At 41.8% G+C, this 17,951-nt stretch overlaps 1 protein-coding gene across 1 annotated transcript in view; it reads left to right on the top strand.

The window, feature by feature from the left end:
* Positions 1-293: 293 nt before the first annotated feature.
* UTP20 (UTP20 small subunit processome component) overlaps positions 294-17,951 on the top strand; it is a 64,708-nt gene continuing 47,050 nt past the window's right edge. Inside the window, exons 1-18 of the mRNA XM_085321352.1 lie at positions 294-428; positions 1,396-1,476; positions 2,283-2,349; positions 2,533-2,665; positions 3,150-3,338; positions 4,884-4,965; positions 5,965-6,102; positions 6,538-6,693; positions 7,427-7,573; positions 8,112-8,246; positions 9,721-9,798; positions 10,355-10,533; positions 12,521-12,670; positions 13,186-13,274; positions 15,206-15,311; positions 16,539-16,689; positions 17,111-17,173; positions 17,451-17,609. Coding sequence (XP_085177478.1) covers positions 384-428; positions 1,396-1,476; positions 2,283-2,349; positions 2,533-2,665; positions 3,150-3,338; positions 4,884-4,965; positions 5,965-6,102; positions 6,538-6,693; positions 7,427-7,573; positions 8,112-8,246; positions 9,721-9,798; positions 10,355-10,533; positions 12,521-12,670; positions 13,186-13,274; positions 15,206-15,311; positions 16,539-16,689; positions 17,111-17,173; positions 17,451-17,609 — 2,148 coding nt within the window. The 5' untranslated portion in view covers positions 294-383. The remainder of the gene's footprint in view (positions 429-1,395; positions 1,477-2,282; positions 2,350-2,532; positions 2,666-3,149; positions 3,339-4,883; positions 4,966-5,964; positions 6,103-6,537; positions 6,694-7,426; positions 7,574-8,111; positions 8,247-9,720; positions 9,799-10,354; positions 10,534-12,520; positions 12,671-13,185; positions 13,275-15,205; positions 15,312-16,538; positions 16,690-17,110; positions 17,174-17,450; positions 17,610-17,951) is intronic.

Below are 17,951 nucleotides of genomic sequence, written 5' to 3' on the forward strand. Positions count from 1 at the left end.
GTATCAAGTATGACCTGAAACCAGCTTGTTTCAATCCCCAGGGCAGCTCTCAAGCCCTGTATGCCCTGGGGCATCTCAAACCCTCCTGCCACCACCCAGCCCCCCACCTCACCCCCCCCCCAGTGTGGGGCGAGGGGGGCTAGTGCGGCCCCAGCGGCGCCTTCCCGTGCCCCCAGCTACGGCCGCTGCCACCTGCTCCGCGCCGCAGCCCGCCCCGCTCCGGCCCGGGCCCGGGCTCGGGCTCCTCGGGCTCCGGCGCCGCCCCTCTCGCTGCCTTCCGCCGGCGGGGCCGCCTCCTGCTCCCGGCAGCCCCGGCCGGCATGGCGGCGCCCGGCGCGTAGGGCCGCACGTGCGGGGAGGGGGAGCGCGGGCCCGCGGCCGCCATGAAGGGCAAATCCGCCGCCCACAAGTCGGAGAACACGCACCGGGTGAGCGGCCGTGGCGACGGCGGGTGTCCGGGCGGCGCGGGGCCGCGGAGCGGAGCCCGGCGGTTAAGCGTGCGCCCCGGCTGCCGGGCTCCGGGGGGGCCCGGCCCGGCCTGGGGGGCGCGGGGCGCCCCGAGCCGGGCCGCGCTTTGGACCGCCCCTGTGAGACGCCGTGTTCGCGTTGATAAACGAGTATAAAAAACCCAAGTAGGGAGCAGAAGCTCACAACAGCATCACGAATATTTGCTTTAGACTCCTTTATTTTATTTGCTTTAAACTCCTTTATTTTATTTTTTCCCGCCTGACYTGTGAGAGCTGATATTAGTATCCCCTTCTTTTTCCTGTATGTATTTTCACTCGGTAGCTGTGGGCATTTTCTTCCCTTTTGCACTCGAATTCATGAAATCCTGCACGTGTCTAAACCACTTGTTCACTGTGCGCCGRAGCTGCACTAGGACTAATATTGAGAACTGAAGTAAATAAAATAAATAAATAAATCCATTAGGGTTTTAACTTATGTGTTGTTTCCAAAAAGAAAAAAAAGTTGTACAGTCTGTTAGAAATCTGTGTCTTTTTGTCCATGTTTTGGAGACAGCTGTATTGAATGGGCCCTTGTGCATGAGGTACAAATGTTTGTTTTTGAAAGGCAAGGAGAGGAGAAGGTTGTTTTTATCTCTATGCAGAATGTTACTGTCTTTCTTCAGTTGTAGATGCCATGGGATTTTTATTGTTTTTATTCCCTTCTTCAGTTAAAAAGAACCTCTGCTCACTTCCTTAGTATTTGTCTTAAGATTCTGATACAACTGTTAACAGAACCTCTCTTTTTGGCAGATGCCATCTAATAGCCCATCTTTTGAAATTTTTTCGTTGCTGTTTTTCATAGTTTGTGCTGTGTATGTTATTGGGAGTAATTTAGAAGGCCTACTTTCAGAATAGAACAAAACAAATTATATGTCCTTTTGTTTTACAGTTTCTTACCTTTTCGGAACGTTTAAGTAACATTAATATCGATATTATTCATCGGATCGACAGAACTGGAAGCTACGCTGAGGTGAGAACACCAGTAGCAGTCTTTTCCCTAAGGAAGATCTCAGATCACTTCACTAGATATGCTTCGCAAAAGATTCATGTAAAAAAAAGTTTCTTTTGGGAGGAACTGGAAAGAAGTGTATGGAAGAGTTGCCTTTCTTGGATTCTCATTTCCTGTGTTGTTTCTCTTTTCATGCTGACCTGCTTCACAGTACTGCTTTAGAGGTTTTTTGACAACAGGACCCTGGTTGCACCATATGACTGGGCAGCTTGTAGGTACTTCTAAGTGGGGAGGATGATGCTCTAACAGTCAGCAGTTCTAGGTCCAGTCCTGCAAAATGTATGAATGTATGTGAAGCATGTGCATATGTCTTGAGATACCATAAAAAAACATTGTCTATATATGTCCTTTACATCGTTACTGCGATTGTAGTGGTTGGTAGGTTAATTATCTCCTGGCCTGCTGAACAGTTGTTTTGAACTTCCTGCTCAAAGGCTGTGAGGATGCCAAAAGAAATCTCAAAGCATTTGTGCTGGGATGGCTGTGGATCACTGTACTGGATTATCAAGGCCAGTCAAGAGGTCTAAAGCAATTACACAAATGGTCCCTGTCACCAGAAAGTATTTTCAAATGTGTTTTGAATATAGAAAGGAAGGTCTCATTTTCCAGCAGATTCCATAGCACCTTTTGAAATGAAGTCATCATGATTTCTTAAAAGATTCCTAAAGAAAATATTTGAGGCACTTGATAGTTTTCTTCATTTGAACCTCTTTATGGGTCACATTCTTTAGAGTTGACAAGCTAATATTTGTTCTTTATTTTGACAGGAAGTTGAAACCTACTTTTTTGAAGGACTACAGAAATGGAGGGAATTGAACCTCACTCAGCATTTTGGTACCTCATTTTTATTTATTCATTTTCTTACTTGCCTGAAAGTGTTAAAATACATTTCCTATGAACGCGAAGTCTACTGAGTCTTTCTGTTGGGCTCTGGGGAGCTATTTTTCTTCAAGATCCTACATGTTTATGAGCAACTGGACTGTAATGCTAAGGGTTTCTCTTTTGTGTTTTGAACAGTGCAATTCTACAAAGAAGTAGCCAACAAATGCCAGTCCTTCAACCAACTGGTCTACTACCAGAGTGCCATCGTGCAGAGCTTGAAGACACATTTGCAAATCAAGGGCAGTCTTGCTTATCAACCCCTGCTAGAGTAAGTACATGSTGATAAAATATAGCCAGGGAGTCTTGGCAGTATAATAGGGTAGATGTGAATACTGTCATGAGTGCTCTTTTTCCTTATTGTGTGTGACAAAGAGGTGTAGCTATAACATGCCCAAAGTGGCAGTATTTCTTTGATAGAGCATTATATTTCTAAGAATTTATTTTTAGACAAATAACTACTGCAAGGCAAGCAAACTAGCATGAGTGCTTGCTGAGTATCAGCCAGAATCATCTATGTCTCCCTGTTTAATATTATTTGCTATTTTTTTAGTTATAAAATGCTTGCCATTCACAGTTGGGTAGTGGGCGTTATTTAAATAAAAGTAGGAAGCCAGCATCCTGCTATGTTTCTTTTCAAAAGGCCTGCATTCCATTGAACGCAGAGCTTGGAGTTTGATTATGCAATACTTTACAAGGTTTTTGTTAGTTCCTTTTTAAAATACACTAACACTAGTTTGTTGTCTGAAACCCAGCCTAGTGGTGCAGCTGGCTCGAGATCTCCAGGCTGACTTCTATCCTCACTTCCATGACTTCTTCTTGGCCATCACCAAGTTACTGGATACACAGGACACAGAGCTGCTGGAATGGGCTTTTACTTCTCTTTCCTATCTCTACAAATACTTGTGGAGATTGATGGTGAAAGACATATGCAACATATACAGGTAAAGGCCATGTTCAATATATGTCTTGATCAGCAGTTATTACATGCTATGGGAGCGTAAATGCCACTTAATTATTATGACTTAGTGCTTCAGTATAATTGTTAGAATGCTTTTCCTGCTTTCAGAGTCAGACTATGAGTCCTATTCTCATAATCAGCCCCTTTGAGGAACCACTGCCTTCCATGAGGTACTGCATTGGAGGAAGGATGTGGGTTAGTCTGAAAACTTTAGCCTTTGGTCACCTTTTCTCCTGGTATGGTGGATGCAGGTGGTGATACAAGAGGAAGCAGCCTCCTCAACTGGGAAAGCAAAGCTCAGAAAGACACTGGATTGTTGGAGTTGTTTTGGAAACCTGTGACAAAGTCTAAATTCAACACAAGTCTCCTGGATACGTGTCAAGTACCTTGGTCATAGTTGTATCCTTCCTTTCTTTCCCAGTTGCAGACCCCAAGATTTAAGCTATTAAATGGATTCTTTTGAGTCTTTAATCATTCCTTTGCCAGGATTTTACCCTTTTTATTCTTCCCTTACTCCTCTCTGTTTAGTGAAAGAGCAAGTGAGTTCTGCACAATTTTGTATGCTGTAAAACTCCTTGGCACCAGATGCTGTGGATTCTGAAGGTTGCTATAGGCTCAAAGAGAAACTGACCAAGTTTGAGGAAGTTGTCAAATATAGAGGAACCACTGCTGGCTTGGGAACCCTGAGCTGCAGATGGTTGGAGGCTGGTTTTTTTATGTGCTTACCTTGTTTTTAAACCCTTCCTCAAGGTTTAAAACTTGCAAGGTTTAAAACGCTGCTGCTGGAGACCAGATATTGGGATGGAGGGACCTATAGCCTGATTGCTTGTTCAGTCTTATGCTGCTGTGGTAGCAAGTCTTTTCTTCTCTTGGCCCTAGCCTAAGGGCCTGTGTTGCTTACTGCTAATTTCCACTGGGAACAGATGGAGCAAAAGATGGGTTAGAGATGCTTTCTCCTCAACCTAGCAAAAGCTTTCAAGCATATTGCAGGAACATCTGCCTGACTGTGCCTGTGTGAGGCACGAATCTTTTTGCACTTAACATGTGCTGAGCCACCTGCAATTACTACTGATGTTTACGGGGGAATTACAAATATTCATTGCCCCTCTGAATTGTATCTCTAGAAACTTTATATGCACAGGAGAGCCTGTGGCTCAGACGCAACTAAAATGCAGTTCTGGTGTATCAAATGAAGTTTGGTTTCACCTATTACTGCTGATTGTTAAAAATCTTGATGCTGCAGGTGGATCTGTGTGGATCCAGAGATGTTAGAGGTATGTCTGCTTGGAACCTAAGTTGTCTGACATGAGATGTAAACATGTTAGCTTCTCATTTGATTGTCTTTGCAAAACTATATGCTTTATATAGGGAGAGTGACAAGGAGTGGTGTTGAGGAAGGCCAGTTGCCTTCTCTAGAAGTACAGATTCTTAGTGTTGTAAAGGGTGGAAATGTGAACTGAAAATGTAACTTTTTAAAACCAATCCCTGCACTACCTTTAAGACAGTGGATTGTTTTSTGTCTTTGTAGTCTGTACAGTACCCTGCTGGCTCACCAAAAACTTCACATCAGAAATTTTGCTGCTGAAAGTTTTGTCTTTCTAATGAGAAAGGTAAGTGAGATGTTTGTATTGTGACTCTGTCTCCGTTCTGTCATGGCCCTTGGCCCTTGTCTGAACTGGCACACAGTGTCTCCCGAGTTGTCATTTTCTTTGAAAATATTTTGTCTCTGTCATACACTTGATACCACCAGTGGCAAATAGAGGCCTTAGTGCTTTCTCTTTCAAGAGCAGTGAAACCAAATGTTCACAGCTGATTTACCTAAAACTTCTTGAAGTTGTAAGGTAATTTCACGTGGGGAGGCTTTAGTTTGTAACTGCACGTTTGCTCAATAGTGCTTCAAGGCTTTTGTATAACGCAAGTTATACAAAGAAGTTATATTCTGAAAATGTTTCTGCACTCCTGAAAATCAGAGAATATAATGTTCCCAGGAAGATCAATCAAGGAAAGGGAGTGATAGCTGTTGTGTTTCGTTTACTTAGACTATACAAAGCCAGGATTCCTGACAGTGACTAGCAAATCTGAGCATCTCTGTTTTTGCTTCAGGTTGAGAGACCTGGCATACTTGTTTGATTTTTTTTTTCAGAAATTGCTGAACTTCAAACCAAGTCCTCAAACAAAGAGGGTTTCAAAATCTTGGACCAGAAATCCTTGCAGTATTCCCAAGTATGGTTATGGTTTTGGATAACTGGATTATGCATCCAGCTGATGCACATCTCCTCCCAGACTGGTGCAGAGACCTTTGTATTCCAATTGGAACAAGTTTAATGGTGCATTTATGCACATGCTTTACTCTAAAATCATCGGAATGATCAAAAGCATGTACTTCAACTTCAGTGGCCTCAGTAGACCTGTGTGTGTTTGGGGGACCTGTAGTGATTGAATAGCTGACCATTTTCCTTCATTCTATTTTCTTAGGTTATTGCAGAAATAATGAGCTTGAACTGTTGCAGAAAGKCCAGGCTAGGACAGTAAGGTGGTTCTGCAGAGCTCCCTCTTCTAATTTTGCAGCTCTAATAAAAGATAACTTTTTTTCTCCTTATGTTTTGCAGGTTTCTGATAAAAATGCACTCTTCAATTTCATGTTCCTTGATCTTGGGGAGCACCCAGAGAAAGTGGGAGGTGTGGGACAGCTACTTTTCGAGATGTGCAAGGGTGTTCGAAACATGTTCCACTCTTGTGCAGAAACGGTAAAGATAAGAAAAAACTGCTAGTATAAATGTTGCTGTAATGGAGCCTTAAGTAGTGCTCAGTGAAACTTTTGACTGTTGTCTTGTTCACCTCATTTGATCCTCAGTGATAAGCACGCTGTTTGTTATTTAACAGGATCTAATATTTTCTTCTAAGAATCTTTTTTGAGATGGGGAGGTTGTTTTTAGTCATTCCTATATTATATTCCTATCTATTAAAATGACTCTGCTGATAACTAAGCATAATTTTGTACTCTCTAAATTAGTATAAAAACAATTTGGATTTTAAATGATTGCTGTATTTTTACCCACTAGTCATTTTACAGAGCATTCAGATCACTCTGAGATTTTAGCAGTATATTGCACTCATTAAATTTAGGATCGCCAGATTTATTTTCAAAGAATAAGGACATGATGTGCTCTTTCCCTGTGCAGGCTATGAAGTTAATGCTGCTAAAGTTGGGGCCTGTTACTGAAGTAGAAATTGAACTACCATGGATAACTGTTGGAGAAGCATTTGAGCAGATGATCAGATCAGCTGTAGTGCATATCCATAGGGAGCATTTTGACATTGTCTTCAAGTGCCTGGAGGTACATTGCTTTTCTTTTCYTTTTTTTTTTTCCCTTCCCTCCACCCCTGAAAGACTGAAAAAAATATCTATACTTACTAGTGAAAGTATCTGTGTGCTAAGAGCAGGATTGGGTTGTCTCTCCTTTGGAAACATTAACTAAGTGGCATATACATGGGAGAAAATCCCACCCTTCTTTTTGTAAGTTCAGAGTGTCCTGGTGGTTGGGCTGTGCTATATATGGAAAGGGGCCTACTGTGTGCATGACTTGGAGCTCAGTCCCAGAGTTGGGCAAAGAAGAGTTGCAGGATCTGTCATTGCAGAGATAGACGTCCCTGGGCCTTTGCAGATTGGAGAGTTGTTAGGGCTTCTTTCCTTAAGCTGAACTAGATTTGTTGAGCCAAGTCCTCTGAATCACCGAGTGTTTTCAATTTGGTTGTTYGCACACTGCTGTATGGAGGTTATCATCTGAGGTCTGAGGGAGCTCAGTTGATTGCCTTGTGCTGTGCTGTGTTGGGTCAGGGTGATGCAGCATGATGAGCCTTGTACGTGGTTTTTACTTATCTGGTCAACATTTAGGTGCTTTATTTTTAGGGATTCATGTACTGTTTCTGGGAGGTTTCGTTTGTTGAACAAGACTGTTAGCAATAGTTTGTTGGGCTGATGAAATATTGATTCTTTAGAATTCCTTTCAGGTAGCAGGAAGTGAAACAAGTGATCATTTCTCTGAAAATTTTCACTTTTTATTTAAACAGGAGTCACTGTTAGATTTGCAGGGAAAAATAACTAAGGCTAACTGCCATATGGCTTCAGAACAAATGGAAAGGATTCTGCAAGCTTATCTGATCCTAGTAAAACATGCAAATGGATCCAAAATCTCACAGCCTGAGGAAGTCTGTCAGGTAGGTCAGACAATCCCTTTGGTTGATGCTCCAGAGAGGTCTTTATTGAATCTGGAAGAGTTGGGCTGAGCTAAAACATTCTTGCACATTTCTACTGTATAAGTGGATTTAGAATTCGAGCAAAGTCTGAACAGAGAGATTTGTTGGGAGTGTCACTGCTTCTTCAAACCCGTGAGAATTTTCCTTTGTCAAAATACTGTAATAATATGTAGTGGTCTTTTAAATGAGCAAGGGGGAGAACTGGGCTGCTGCTGCTAGAGATCATGTTGAGCTGTAATTCCGGCCACTGTGGGGGAGAACGAGACCCTTGTGACTGTGATGGTGAAGTTCCATCAGATTCACATGCACTTGACCCCATAGATTCAAATATTGGCATTGTGGCCTTCAAACTTGGGCAGAACTATTAGGATATATTTCAGTGGGTGGGCTGGAGCTTAGAACAGTATGTCCTCTGGCTCTAGAGACTATCCAGGTCATTCAGACCAGACAATCATTGACTTAATAGACAAATATTAGTTCTCTCTCTTTCATTCCACAGATTTTAATAAAATTATTACAAACACCAGATCTGTCGGCATCTTGCTGCAAAACCTTGCTGAACACTATCTCTGCTTTACTGCTGACTGAGAATGTTTTCTTGCCTGATGCTTTGACCAAGGAAGCTATTGAAAAGGTAACAAAGACTGCTTCTTGTAGCAGAAATCTCAGAGCTGAGGCTCCCTAGAGCAAGTTGACTTCAAAACTACCACTTTGGGCAAGGAAACAGGCTATAAAGGTTCCTCTTACCGTTCTTACAAAGACAAGAAAGAAGCTGCCCTATGCCTGAAATAATACCTGCGGTAGTCTTAGGACTGCTTGAGAGTTTTACAGATTGTCACTGTGTTATAGTGATGCTACTGCATCAGATACCTGTGCAATGAAAAACAGACTCTGCTTCAAACACCTATAGACTATATAGAAAGGGGAGGGAGAACAGAGAAGGAACATGTCCTCTCTTTGATTATAAAGCAGGTCAGTGAGCTTGTGTTAGAACCCAGCTCTCCAAAAAGTACATTTTTCACTATTTGGACAAAGGTATTGAGCATGGGCTAGCCTTGTGAACTACACTGCTGACAAGTACGGTTTGATTTAGAACGTATAGGCATATTTCAATACTACCATTGCTCCTGAAGCATTGACAAGATTAGTTACATATATTCCTATCAAACCCAGTTCTTCAAGTATTTATACTTTTAAAATGTTTTTTATTAATAGGAGATGCTACTGTGGAATCTGATTCTTCAGTTTTCCTATTGCAATACACAATAACTTTGCAATTTATAGCGTGGATCATAGTTATACCTTGTAGGTGAAAATACATCTTAAAAAAATGCATGTCGCAAATGATTTGCAATGGGAAAATATGGCTGTTGCAGTTGTTTAAAAAAATAAAATTTCATGTGATCTTCAGTGTAGGCTTGTGTTGAAGTAAGATTGGTTCTGGCTGTGGTAGAAATCCAGTTTTTATTGGAAGACATGATCCTTCGAGTATTTGAGTATATTTATGTGGAGTTCTTCTAAACTAGAGGGAGCTTAAAGCTGTCCTTACGATTTGAAGGAAGGGAGATCTCGGTGCATATTTATATGTGGTACATCTCAGCACTGAGAAGCGCGCTGATACTGTGTGCCATGAAGGAGGGTTCATATCTCAGTTCCTTCAGAAGCACAGAGATCGGCTCTCCTTCTGAGGTAGTAAACTTTCTGCAACCAAATGTGGAAGATTCATACCCCAGGAGCTACACAGGAAACGTGCCAAACTGAAAGATCTTTTGGACCCAATCTTCCTGCTAATGGTTGCTGTGTCTATGCTATAGTCCTAGAACTTCCACCTACCATTTTCCAGATCATGGTAAAGATAGCTGAGTTGTCTTTGGACAGATCTAGCCAGGTTTGTTTAAAAGGGCTGTGCTGCTTCTGTACCTGAGTTGTCATTGGAAACTATTGCGGAGTGAAGCTGAACTAAAAAACCCTGCTAAATATGCACAGAACCAGGCTGAGCATCTCGGAGTCCAAAGCATGGTTGATTGATAAACAAGACAAAATGACAAAAGTTGCAGAATTTAAAAGTTATCATATGTTCCCATTAACCTTTCATTTGCATCTTGCAGGTATTTGGAAGTAAGTTTGAATGGCGCTTCCTTTTGGACTTCTCTGAGGTGATGTTCACAATGAAGCAGTTTGAGAGGGTAGGCGGACGTTTTTGTGTATTATGTTTATTTTAGTTGACACATAAATTACTGACAGGGAGGGGTAAGAAATGTATGGCATGCACAGCTGAACAGCAAAACCTTCTACAACTGGGAGATCTGCAGTATGTTTATCTGCATTGAATGCTGAATCGGTTTCGTGTGGTGATGTGACATATTTAAAGTTATGGCATGATCTAGTAAGAATGAAAGCCATTACCATTAGAAAATGATATGAAAAAAAAAAGCATTTCTGTGTAGTTCAGGTATTAGGAGAAGCTGTGGTGGAGTGGGAGGTGAGTGCGAAGTTAGGGATCTGGAATGTCCTGAGAAGCCTGGATTTGGGGCAGATTTTTTGCATCAAATTGCTGTCCCTACCAGAGTACTGGTATGTCTGTGTGCTGGCGACTTGCAGCACTAATGAAAAGTCCGGTGCTTTGCTCATTCATTTATAAATGTTCAGCTTAGTCTGTGGCTGGTGTCTTGGGTTACTTAGGGGTTTAATCAGGATTAAAGAGACTGCTAAACTTTGTTTTTCTTTCTTTTTTCTCTTCAGCATTTTCTTCCGTGCTTTCTAGGGTACATTGAACATTGCTTCTCTGGCACAGATGCCCTCGCAAAGGATGAGGCAATGGCAATCTTGGCTAAACTTATTCTGGTGAAAGCAGAGCCTCCCACCCTTGGCTCAATGGCATTTGAAAAATATCCTCTCATTTTCACTGAATCGTCCATCAGGTGAGATTCCTTGTGTTCAGGAATGAATAGACGCATCTGCATGACTCCATGACTGGAGGCTGGGGCATGCAGAGCTACATAAAGGTTTCTCCCTATTATTTGCCAGAGTTATGTAAATAAGAACGGTGCTGGCAGATCTGCAAACAAAATGATGCTGTGAGATCATTTTTTTTTCTTTTTGAGATGGTTTGAGAAGAGATACTCCTCTGGAAAGATTACCACTCATAAAAAGACTAACCAGTGTTGTGGTAGACGTTTGATGTGAGTTTTGCTATGCTCAGATGCATGCTGCACCAGGGGGCAGTTAATCTTTGCAGCAAGTGCTGCAGTCCTGGTTCTCATCGTGACTAATCTGCCTTTGCCCTGACCTTCTTCTGAACAGGTTTGTGTCTTGTCCAGGAGCTTCTGGAGGAGTAGTACAGTATACATACCACAGAGCATAGCTAGGTACCAAAGGGCACCTAATTAATCTAGATACAGCACTGTGCTGGCACAGCTTGACTGCTTATGGTTGCAAAGCTAGCTTGGCTGCAACAAAGTGAATGCTTTTCCACTGGAGATGTTTGGGAAAAGTTTGGGATCACGGTTGTCAAGCACAGAACAAACATTGCTAATCTGTTGATGATGCTTGTTCTGATCTCTGTAGCTTCGGTAATTCGGGTCTTTTGCCTACAAGTTTATTTTACTGTTTATATAAAATTTTTTCTCTCTCAAAAACAATCCACTCCATGGGTTTCTTTCAATTTTTATTTAATAGAGTGAAGGCGTTAGAGTTTAGGGAGCAGAAGAATGTGAGTCAAAAGGATAGATTTCAATTTCTTTTCCCTTACTTTCATAGTCTGTTGATCTTTTTGGATTTTCAGTGATATAGAGTACATAGCTGATAGGATCTTGGTCCTACTTGGGGCTTCTTTGTGCTCCTGCCATGTCAATAATAGAAAATAGGACTGGGAATGGTCTCAAGATACTGTATATACCATCTCTAATCTAGGATGGAATTAGCAAGTCTTGAACCAGTCCTGAAAGATGTCTGTTCAAACTGTTCTCAAATACTTCCCATCCTAGAGATTCCCCAGCTGCCCTGGCAGTCTGTTCCAGTGTTTTTCTGCATTTATGATTAGAAAGCTTCTTTTTCTGTGCCAATCCTGAGTTTCTGGAATTCTCTTTGCAACAGATTAAATCCATTGCATTATCTCATCTTCAGGGAACATAGAACAATTTATTTCTTCCTCCTTGCATCCAGCTTTTACAAGTAACAGTCTTTGATCATCAGAAATCTTCTTTTCTGTGGATCAGCAATCCTAATTCCTTGAAGTATATCTCATATATCATGTTTTTTAAACCTCTCATCATTCTTGACGCTATTCTTTGACGTTGGCTTTTTTCTTTCCTGAAGAGTGAAGTCTGTGTAGCCCTCCAGCCACGTTCTTGCCTGTGATTGGTGGAATGGAAAGTTTGCTGTCCACGGGGTGTGAAGTACTCCTGGTTATATGTTGCAGTATGGTGTCAGCCCTTCCTGCAGGAAGATGTGGTTGTTGATTTGGGCTCACCTGTGATTCTGTTTTAGTCCCCGAATGTTTCCTAACTGGCTGTTTTCTGTCATCAATTAGTCGTTGCCAGTAGCTAGGTCATTAATGAGCCATAGACATGCTGACAGTCACACAAAGGACTGTTAGGTGCTCTTAGAGGCTATACTTTCTAGCTGTGAGGGTATCTAACTGGGAACTGGCATCTTTCTTTCCATATGTATTTCTTGAATTTCAAATAAAGACCTGACATTTCTTCTGGGCCATGTTCTGTGCCCCCCGGCCTTCAAATGACTGGATGGTCTTTTGTCCTGTGGAGGGAATTAATAGAAAAATCCCCTTGGGATATCCAAGTCTTTTTTGTTAGTTGTAGCAAATTTAATTTCAAATATCATGAGAGGAAAAGGAATAATCTCTGATATGCAACTGTATATTACTAAAAAGTTTGGTTTTATTTTTAGCTCTAATATAAGACAGCAAACAAGAAAAGAAGGAAGGACACAGGTGCCAGTGTTGGATCATGTACTGTCTTTAATCCAGTTACCAGAGAATGAAGATATCACTGACCTTTCGCAGCCTTGGGTTGCCTTGGTTTTACTGCCACATATTAGGTAAGGTATATTCTAAGGCATTATCTGACTGTATTTCAGTAATACTGTCAATTTCGTAGATAATGTTATTCATTATTAGTCACAGACCATTTTACTAAGGCAAGGACAAGAATTACTAACTATAATTTGGGGAAACTGGGCTCAAAAGGTGAAAAGATGCTGTGGAAATACTGTGAGTCAGTGGTACAGTCRGGAATAGAGTGAGTTTCTTGATTAGATTCAGTATCCTAGCTGGTAGAACTGTTCTTGACAGTTTACAGTTGCTGTCCTCTCGAGACAAATGGTGTTCTCTGTTATTTTAATGTACTTGCATGGAAGGAGTTGGAAATAAGATGCTACAAGTAAAGTTGTAAACTAGAAGCGAACTATTAAAAATAGCTTACTGCTGCTTTAAAACTCAGGATGAGCTATATATAATTTAATATGAGAAAGATGTGAAGGGGAAGTAAACCTTCATATGTGTTTAGGTGTTAGTGTAACACAGAAATAAAAATCTTCTCATTTATTTTGGACAGACCAATAGACAAAGAAAGCATCCTGCCACATGTGAYACGTTTTACAGACTTTCTCTTCACAGCCATTGACAAAGGAAGCCTCTGTAAAGGTCAGTTACTGTTATTGCCTGTTCATTTGCTTTTTGTTGGTATGTAAAAAGAAATACAAAGCAGTATCCCTGAGAACACAGAGCATGAAAATGAGTAACAATAGCATTGTATCTGGATTTAATGAGCAGCTCAGAAAAGCTAGAAAAGCAAGGCTACGGGAAAACTCCCTCAAGGAAGCAGCTCTGCAAATGATGTTGATACTCATAGTGGGGTGGCGGATGTTCTGCAAAGTGGAGGGCATAGTGTCAAAATCTAGTTTTGAAGAAGATAATTGGAAGGAAAAGAAGCGAGAGAGATGATGTTGGAAATAGTAGCAACAGCTCTGCACCACCTCTGTGTATATACAAGAAGCAGCATGTTGCTATTTGCTCCTTTGCCCTTAAAAAAAGAAATGCAACCTCAGTCCTATGTTCCTGCCTTCTGCTGTCCTATCCTGCATATCTTTGTTCTATTTCCCTCTCCCTCCTYCCAAACTAGCCTTCCTGGACAGTTTTCTTAGCGTCTGGTACTTTCTCCAGCTCCGTGGTCTCTCTGATTCCTTCACCTTGTATGTGACGCCTGTCTCTTCCCATTACCTCTCTAAAGCACACTCAGCCTCCCCAGCCCTGTGCTCCCTCTTTGACCTGCCTAGCCTCTGTATCCTGAGATGAAAGTGCAAGTCTCAGAACTGAGTAGTTTTCTGCAAATGTTGTGGAGCTCAGGTAAGCAGACTTRGGAACTGGGACAGTGCAGTGAGTTACCCTAGGCAGCTGTTTAGGGATAGCTGCCTKTGTGGAAGTGCTTACTCTATTGATCATATGGATGTGTCCACAATGAGATGAGAGTTGCTGCCTTTGTCTGCATAGATGTAACACTACAAAATGGTATGTAGATTACAGTTTGGGAACTTCTACCCTTAAAGTATAGATGTAGGAAGCCTCATCCTGCCATGTCTTTCAGTTTCTCATCCTCTCTGTCAGGAATTCCCKATGGAGGTTAATGGTGAGTAGGAATCTTCAGGTACCTGGGGAAATTAAGCAACTTGGAATGGAAAGAAGCTTTCAAAAGAATAAATAGGAAGTGAGTGCCRCTTTCCCTTCTTTTTCATGGCAGATGGATGCATGAAGGTTACATCTTTTAACAAACTTTTCTCAGCTTGCTTGGCTTAGGTGCTAGGGAAGAGAGGAAGGAAAGGGGGTTTATTTTTTTTGTAAAAAAGCCACTTAACATCTTTGGARTGACAGGGAAAGGAATTGCCCTTCCGCTTCCTTGCTTACAAGAGCTTTTGCTCTCCTGTGCTGCTGGGGCAAGACCTGTTAGAAAGGCAGGGAAACCCTCCATCTGTAAAACAGTCTGAGAATTTTAGGAAGGAGATGCTTTGGCTATAACAAAATAAAGCAAACCCAATTTCCATTCTCTCCTAACAAGAAATCAGCATTCAGGTACATAGGACAGCTTTGTGAATCTCACATAGTACATTGCCAAAGTGCCAAAGTTTATAGACACTTGTGCAGTACAATCTGTCTCTATATTTTTCCTTCTGAACTGTTTCATGCTTATCATTTTGGACAGCTTTTCTTCATTTTCTGAGAGCCATTGGTAGCTCAAAGCTGTCTGAGACCTCTGCAACGGTGTTTAGCTCCAGGCTCCTCTGGGAGCTCCTCTGCTCCCTGAGTACATATGTGTGATGGAGGCAGTCACCAACTGGAAGCTGCTCACAGCTTTCATTGGTAGCAAGTTGGAACRGACACTTGCCCAGAGGGCAATAGCCAGAGGAATATTTCTGTTATGGGTTATGATAACTATTAGAAAATGCTGATGCCCGTTCTGAGATCCATGTGTTACTCTATTTCTGCGACTCTAACCATTTGAAGATGGCCAAGCACCATGCAACCACAGATCATTGTGACTTGAGTAAATACACAGACTGTTCTTGTTCTCTTTGATCCAGGAAGCCTGTTTGTGGCCTGCCAAGCTGTAAGTACTCTCCTTAGTTTGGCAGAGTCTTCTGAAATACTCCATTTGTTACCTGTGGAGCGTGTCAAGAAGTTGGTGATGTAAGTAAGTTCTGCCTCTTCTGTGATCCTCCTCGGTGCTCCTTGGTACAGCAAAGAAATGRCTTTGCTTTTTATGCAGGGGCTTGTTAAATGCCTTCTCGTGTGGTGCCTATTCTGTCAATACCTGCATATTGCTTCACTATTGTGCTTATGTAATGAAGCAATGTTGTAAACACTACCTGCTTAGAGAACCAGATAGTTGTAGTACCTGTTCAGTGACGCTTTCTCTGCAAACTGGAGCTTTGTTAGACAGCTGTGGGGTAGTACGAATATGTTGGTCCTAGCTTTACCTAAGAGGATTGTGCTTAGTAGCTGTGTGTAACATTATAATGATAAAAAGGAAATTAGCAGCACATTCTGAGTTGTTTTTAAAAGTCTGGGCTTTGGCAATCTGTTGGCAGTTTGGGGATTCCACTGTATGCTTACATATCCGTGTATGTAATGCTGCACAAGCGGAGAGGTTTGATTCTTTCCATTCTGTGTATTGTAACTCCCTTCCAATAATTATCACACATAATTGAGTGAGTGGGGGGATCAAGGGAGCCAGTTGCTCTCCCTCTGGCAAATCCTGCTTAATTTGCATCATTTGCCAACACTGTTGTGCTGGAGCATCTGCCAGTTGTCAGTGATTTGAGTTTCAAAACATTATATTCAGTTTGAAACCAGAGTTGTCCATGTCTGAGACACGCAGGAGGTTAAACAGCCAGGCTAGATCAGGCAGGAGGTCTTGGCAGGGAGACGCAGCCTGATGCTTTTCTGACAGGCTGGGAATGTAGAGCCTGCATGGAGCAGTGTTAGACAGCAGAGGGAGGTCTCCCTGGTGGCATGTAGGGGACCTGATCATAGTAGAGCTGATGTCACAGCTAAGCTTGGGTTTCTTCTTTTCTGTTGAAGTTGATCGTTGAGCTCCAGAGCAGTAGCAGCAGCCCTTGTATGAGCTATGCAGATTTGTGGATCTTTTTCTGTGGCTGTGTGTATATGGACTCAGCCTGCCAGCCCCTGGTTGATAGGCCTGCTTAGTGCAAAGGAGAAATGGTCTTGCCTCTTGGGCTGGCGTATGTAACTTGGACTTGGAGACTGCAAGTCAGCTTGCCAGTGAAGTCCAACCTCACAAGCCAAGTCTGAAATCATGTAGAATTTTCCCGTAATACAATTCACAGTATTACCTTATTTTCAAATATCTTTATTGTTGCAGTGTTCTCTGCTAATAAACTCCTGTTGTTTTAGCACTTTCCCCTCAGACCCCTCTACATTGCTTTTGGCCGATCTCTATTACACAAGATTGGCATTGTGTGGCTGCCAGGAGCCACTTTCCCAAGGGAACCTGATGGACTTGTTTGAGAAATTGCACCCTAATATTTCCACCGGTGTGTCCAAGGTAATCTGCTTTTTACTTTGAGTGTCTGCAAGATGATTTGWATTTTAAAATGCATTTTAAGTGAACAGAGTTATATGGCAAAGATTCGAAGCAGACACATAGGATTATATATAATAATTACTTTTGTAGCATCTGTTTAGGACTGCGTACATTTCTAAGAGCCTTACATGATGCATGAGGTACCAAGAGAATAATTTTTAGCCATGGGCAGCTTGTGTCTTCCATAGAGGTGATTCAGAGCAGGAACTTCATGTGTTCATTCTGAATTTGCCTGCTAGACTATAGGAGCTCATTCGTCTCTCAGTTATAGGGGGAACCTGGTGAAATCAGCCTCCTGTGTCAAACATTCATCTTTTAGTAGGGGTATATGTGTCTGTGTATGTAGCCTRCCTGTTCTGACATATGTTTCCTCTTCCGACAGGTCCGACTTTTGACTATCCGAATTCTAAACCATTTTGAGACTCCGCTTCCTGTACCAGTTGAGGTAGGGCTKCATTTTTTCCTTTAACTTTTCAAATCCATTTGTGTTATCTGTAAACTGTTTYGGCTTTGCTGCTTCCTTATGCCAGTTTTATCTCTTTAGATCCCTCCTTCTTTGTTTTCAGATGAGTKAGTTCTGATCCCCACGTGGTAGAAATCAGAGCAAGTCCCTTGTCTTTATTCTTTGGTTCAGAAAGGTTGGGACTCTGTGTGCTTTGATGAAACCACTTCCAATGGGAAAAGGATATGCTTAAAAAAATGCATTTCATTTGTTTGTTCAGGTTGATGGCACAGCGGACCTCCAGTCAGTGTTTGCCATATTGCTCCAAGCAGAACTTGTGCCAGCAACAGTGAATGATTACAGAGAGAAACTTCTCCATATAAGGAAACTGAGATGTGATRTAGTGAGGTCTGCAATACCAAGTGGATCTTTGGAAGAAGTAAGTAGTTCCTACCAAGAAGCAATTGTTATGTTCTTTTATTCCAGGAGAGTATTCTTATTCCATCACATCACTTGTTAGATTTCTAACAAGTGTTCATCAAACTCTAGCTCCCGGATCAGGTTTTAGAAAACTTCCGTGTTACCTAGGGTCTGAGTTCCTGTTGTCTTTACGACAACTGTGTGCTCCTGAGTATTTATAATAGAACAACAACAGTGATATATAAGTAAGTGTCCTGCAGTCAATTTTTGGTGTTGTGGAAAGGAGGGCAAATGATTCCAGGGAGAAGTGATTCTTGAGCAAATTCCAGATTGTGATTTTTGCCATACCCTCAGCATTGTT

This window comes from Rhea americana, unplaced genomic scaffold (assembly GCF_003343005.1).
Source record: "Rhea americana isolate MKP2758 unplaced genomic scaffold, rheAme1 scaffold_69, whole genome shotgun sequence".
In the NCBI taxonomy this organism is placed as follows: domain Eukaryota; kingdom Metazoa; phylum Chordata; class Aves; order Rheiformes; family Rheidae; genus Rhea; species Rhea americana.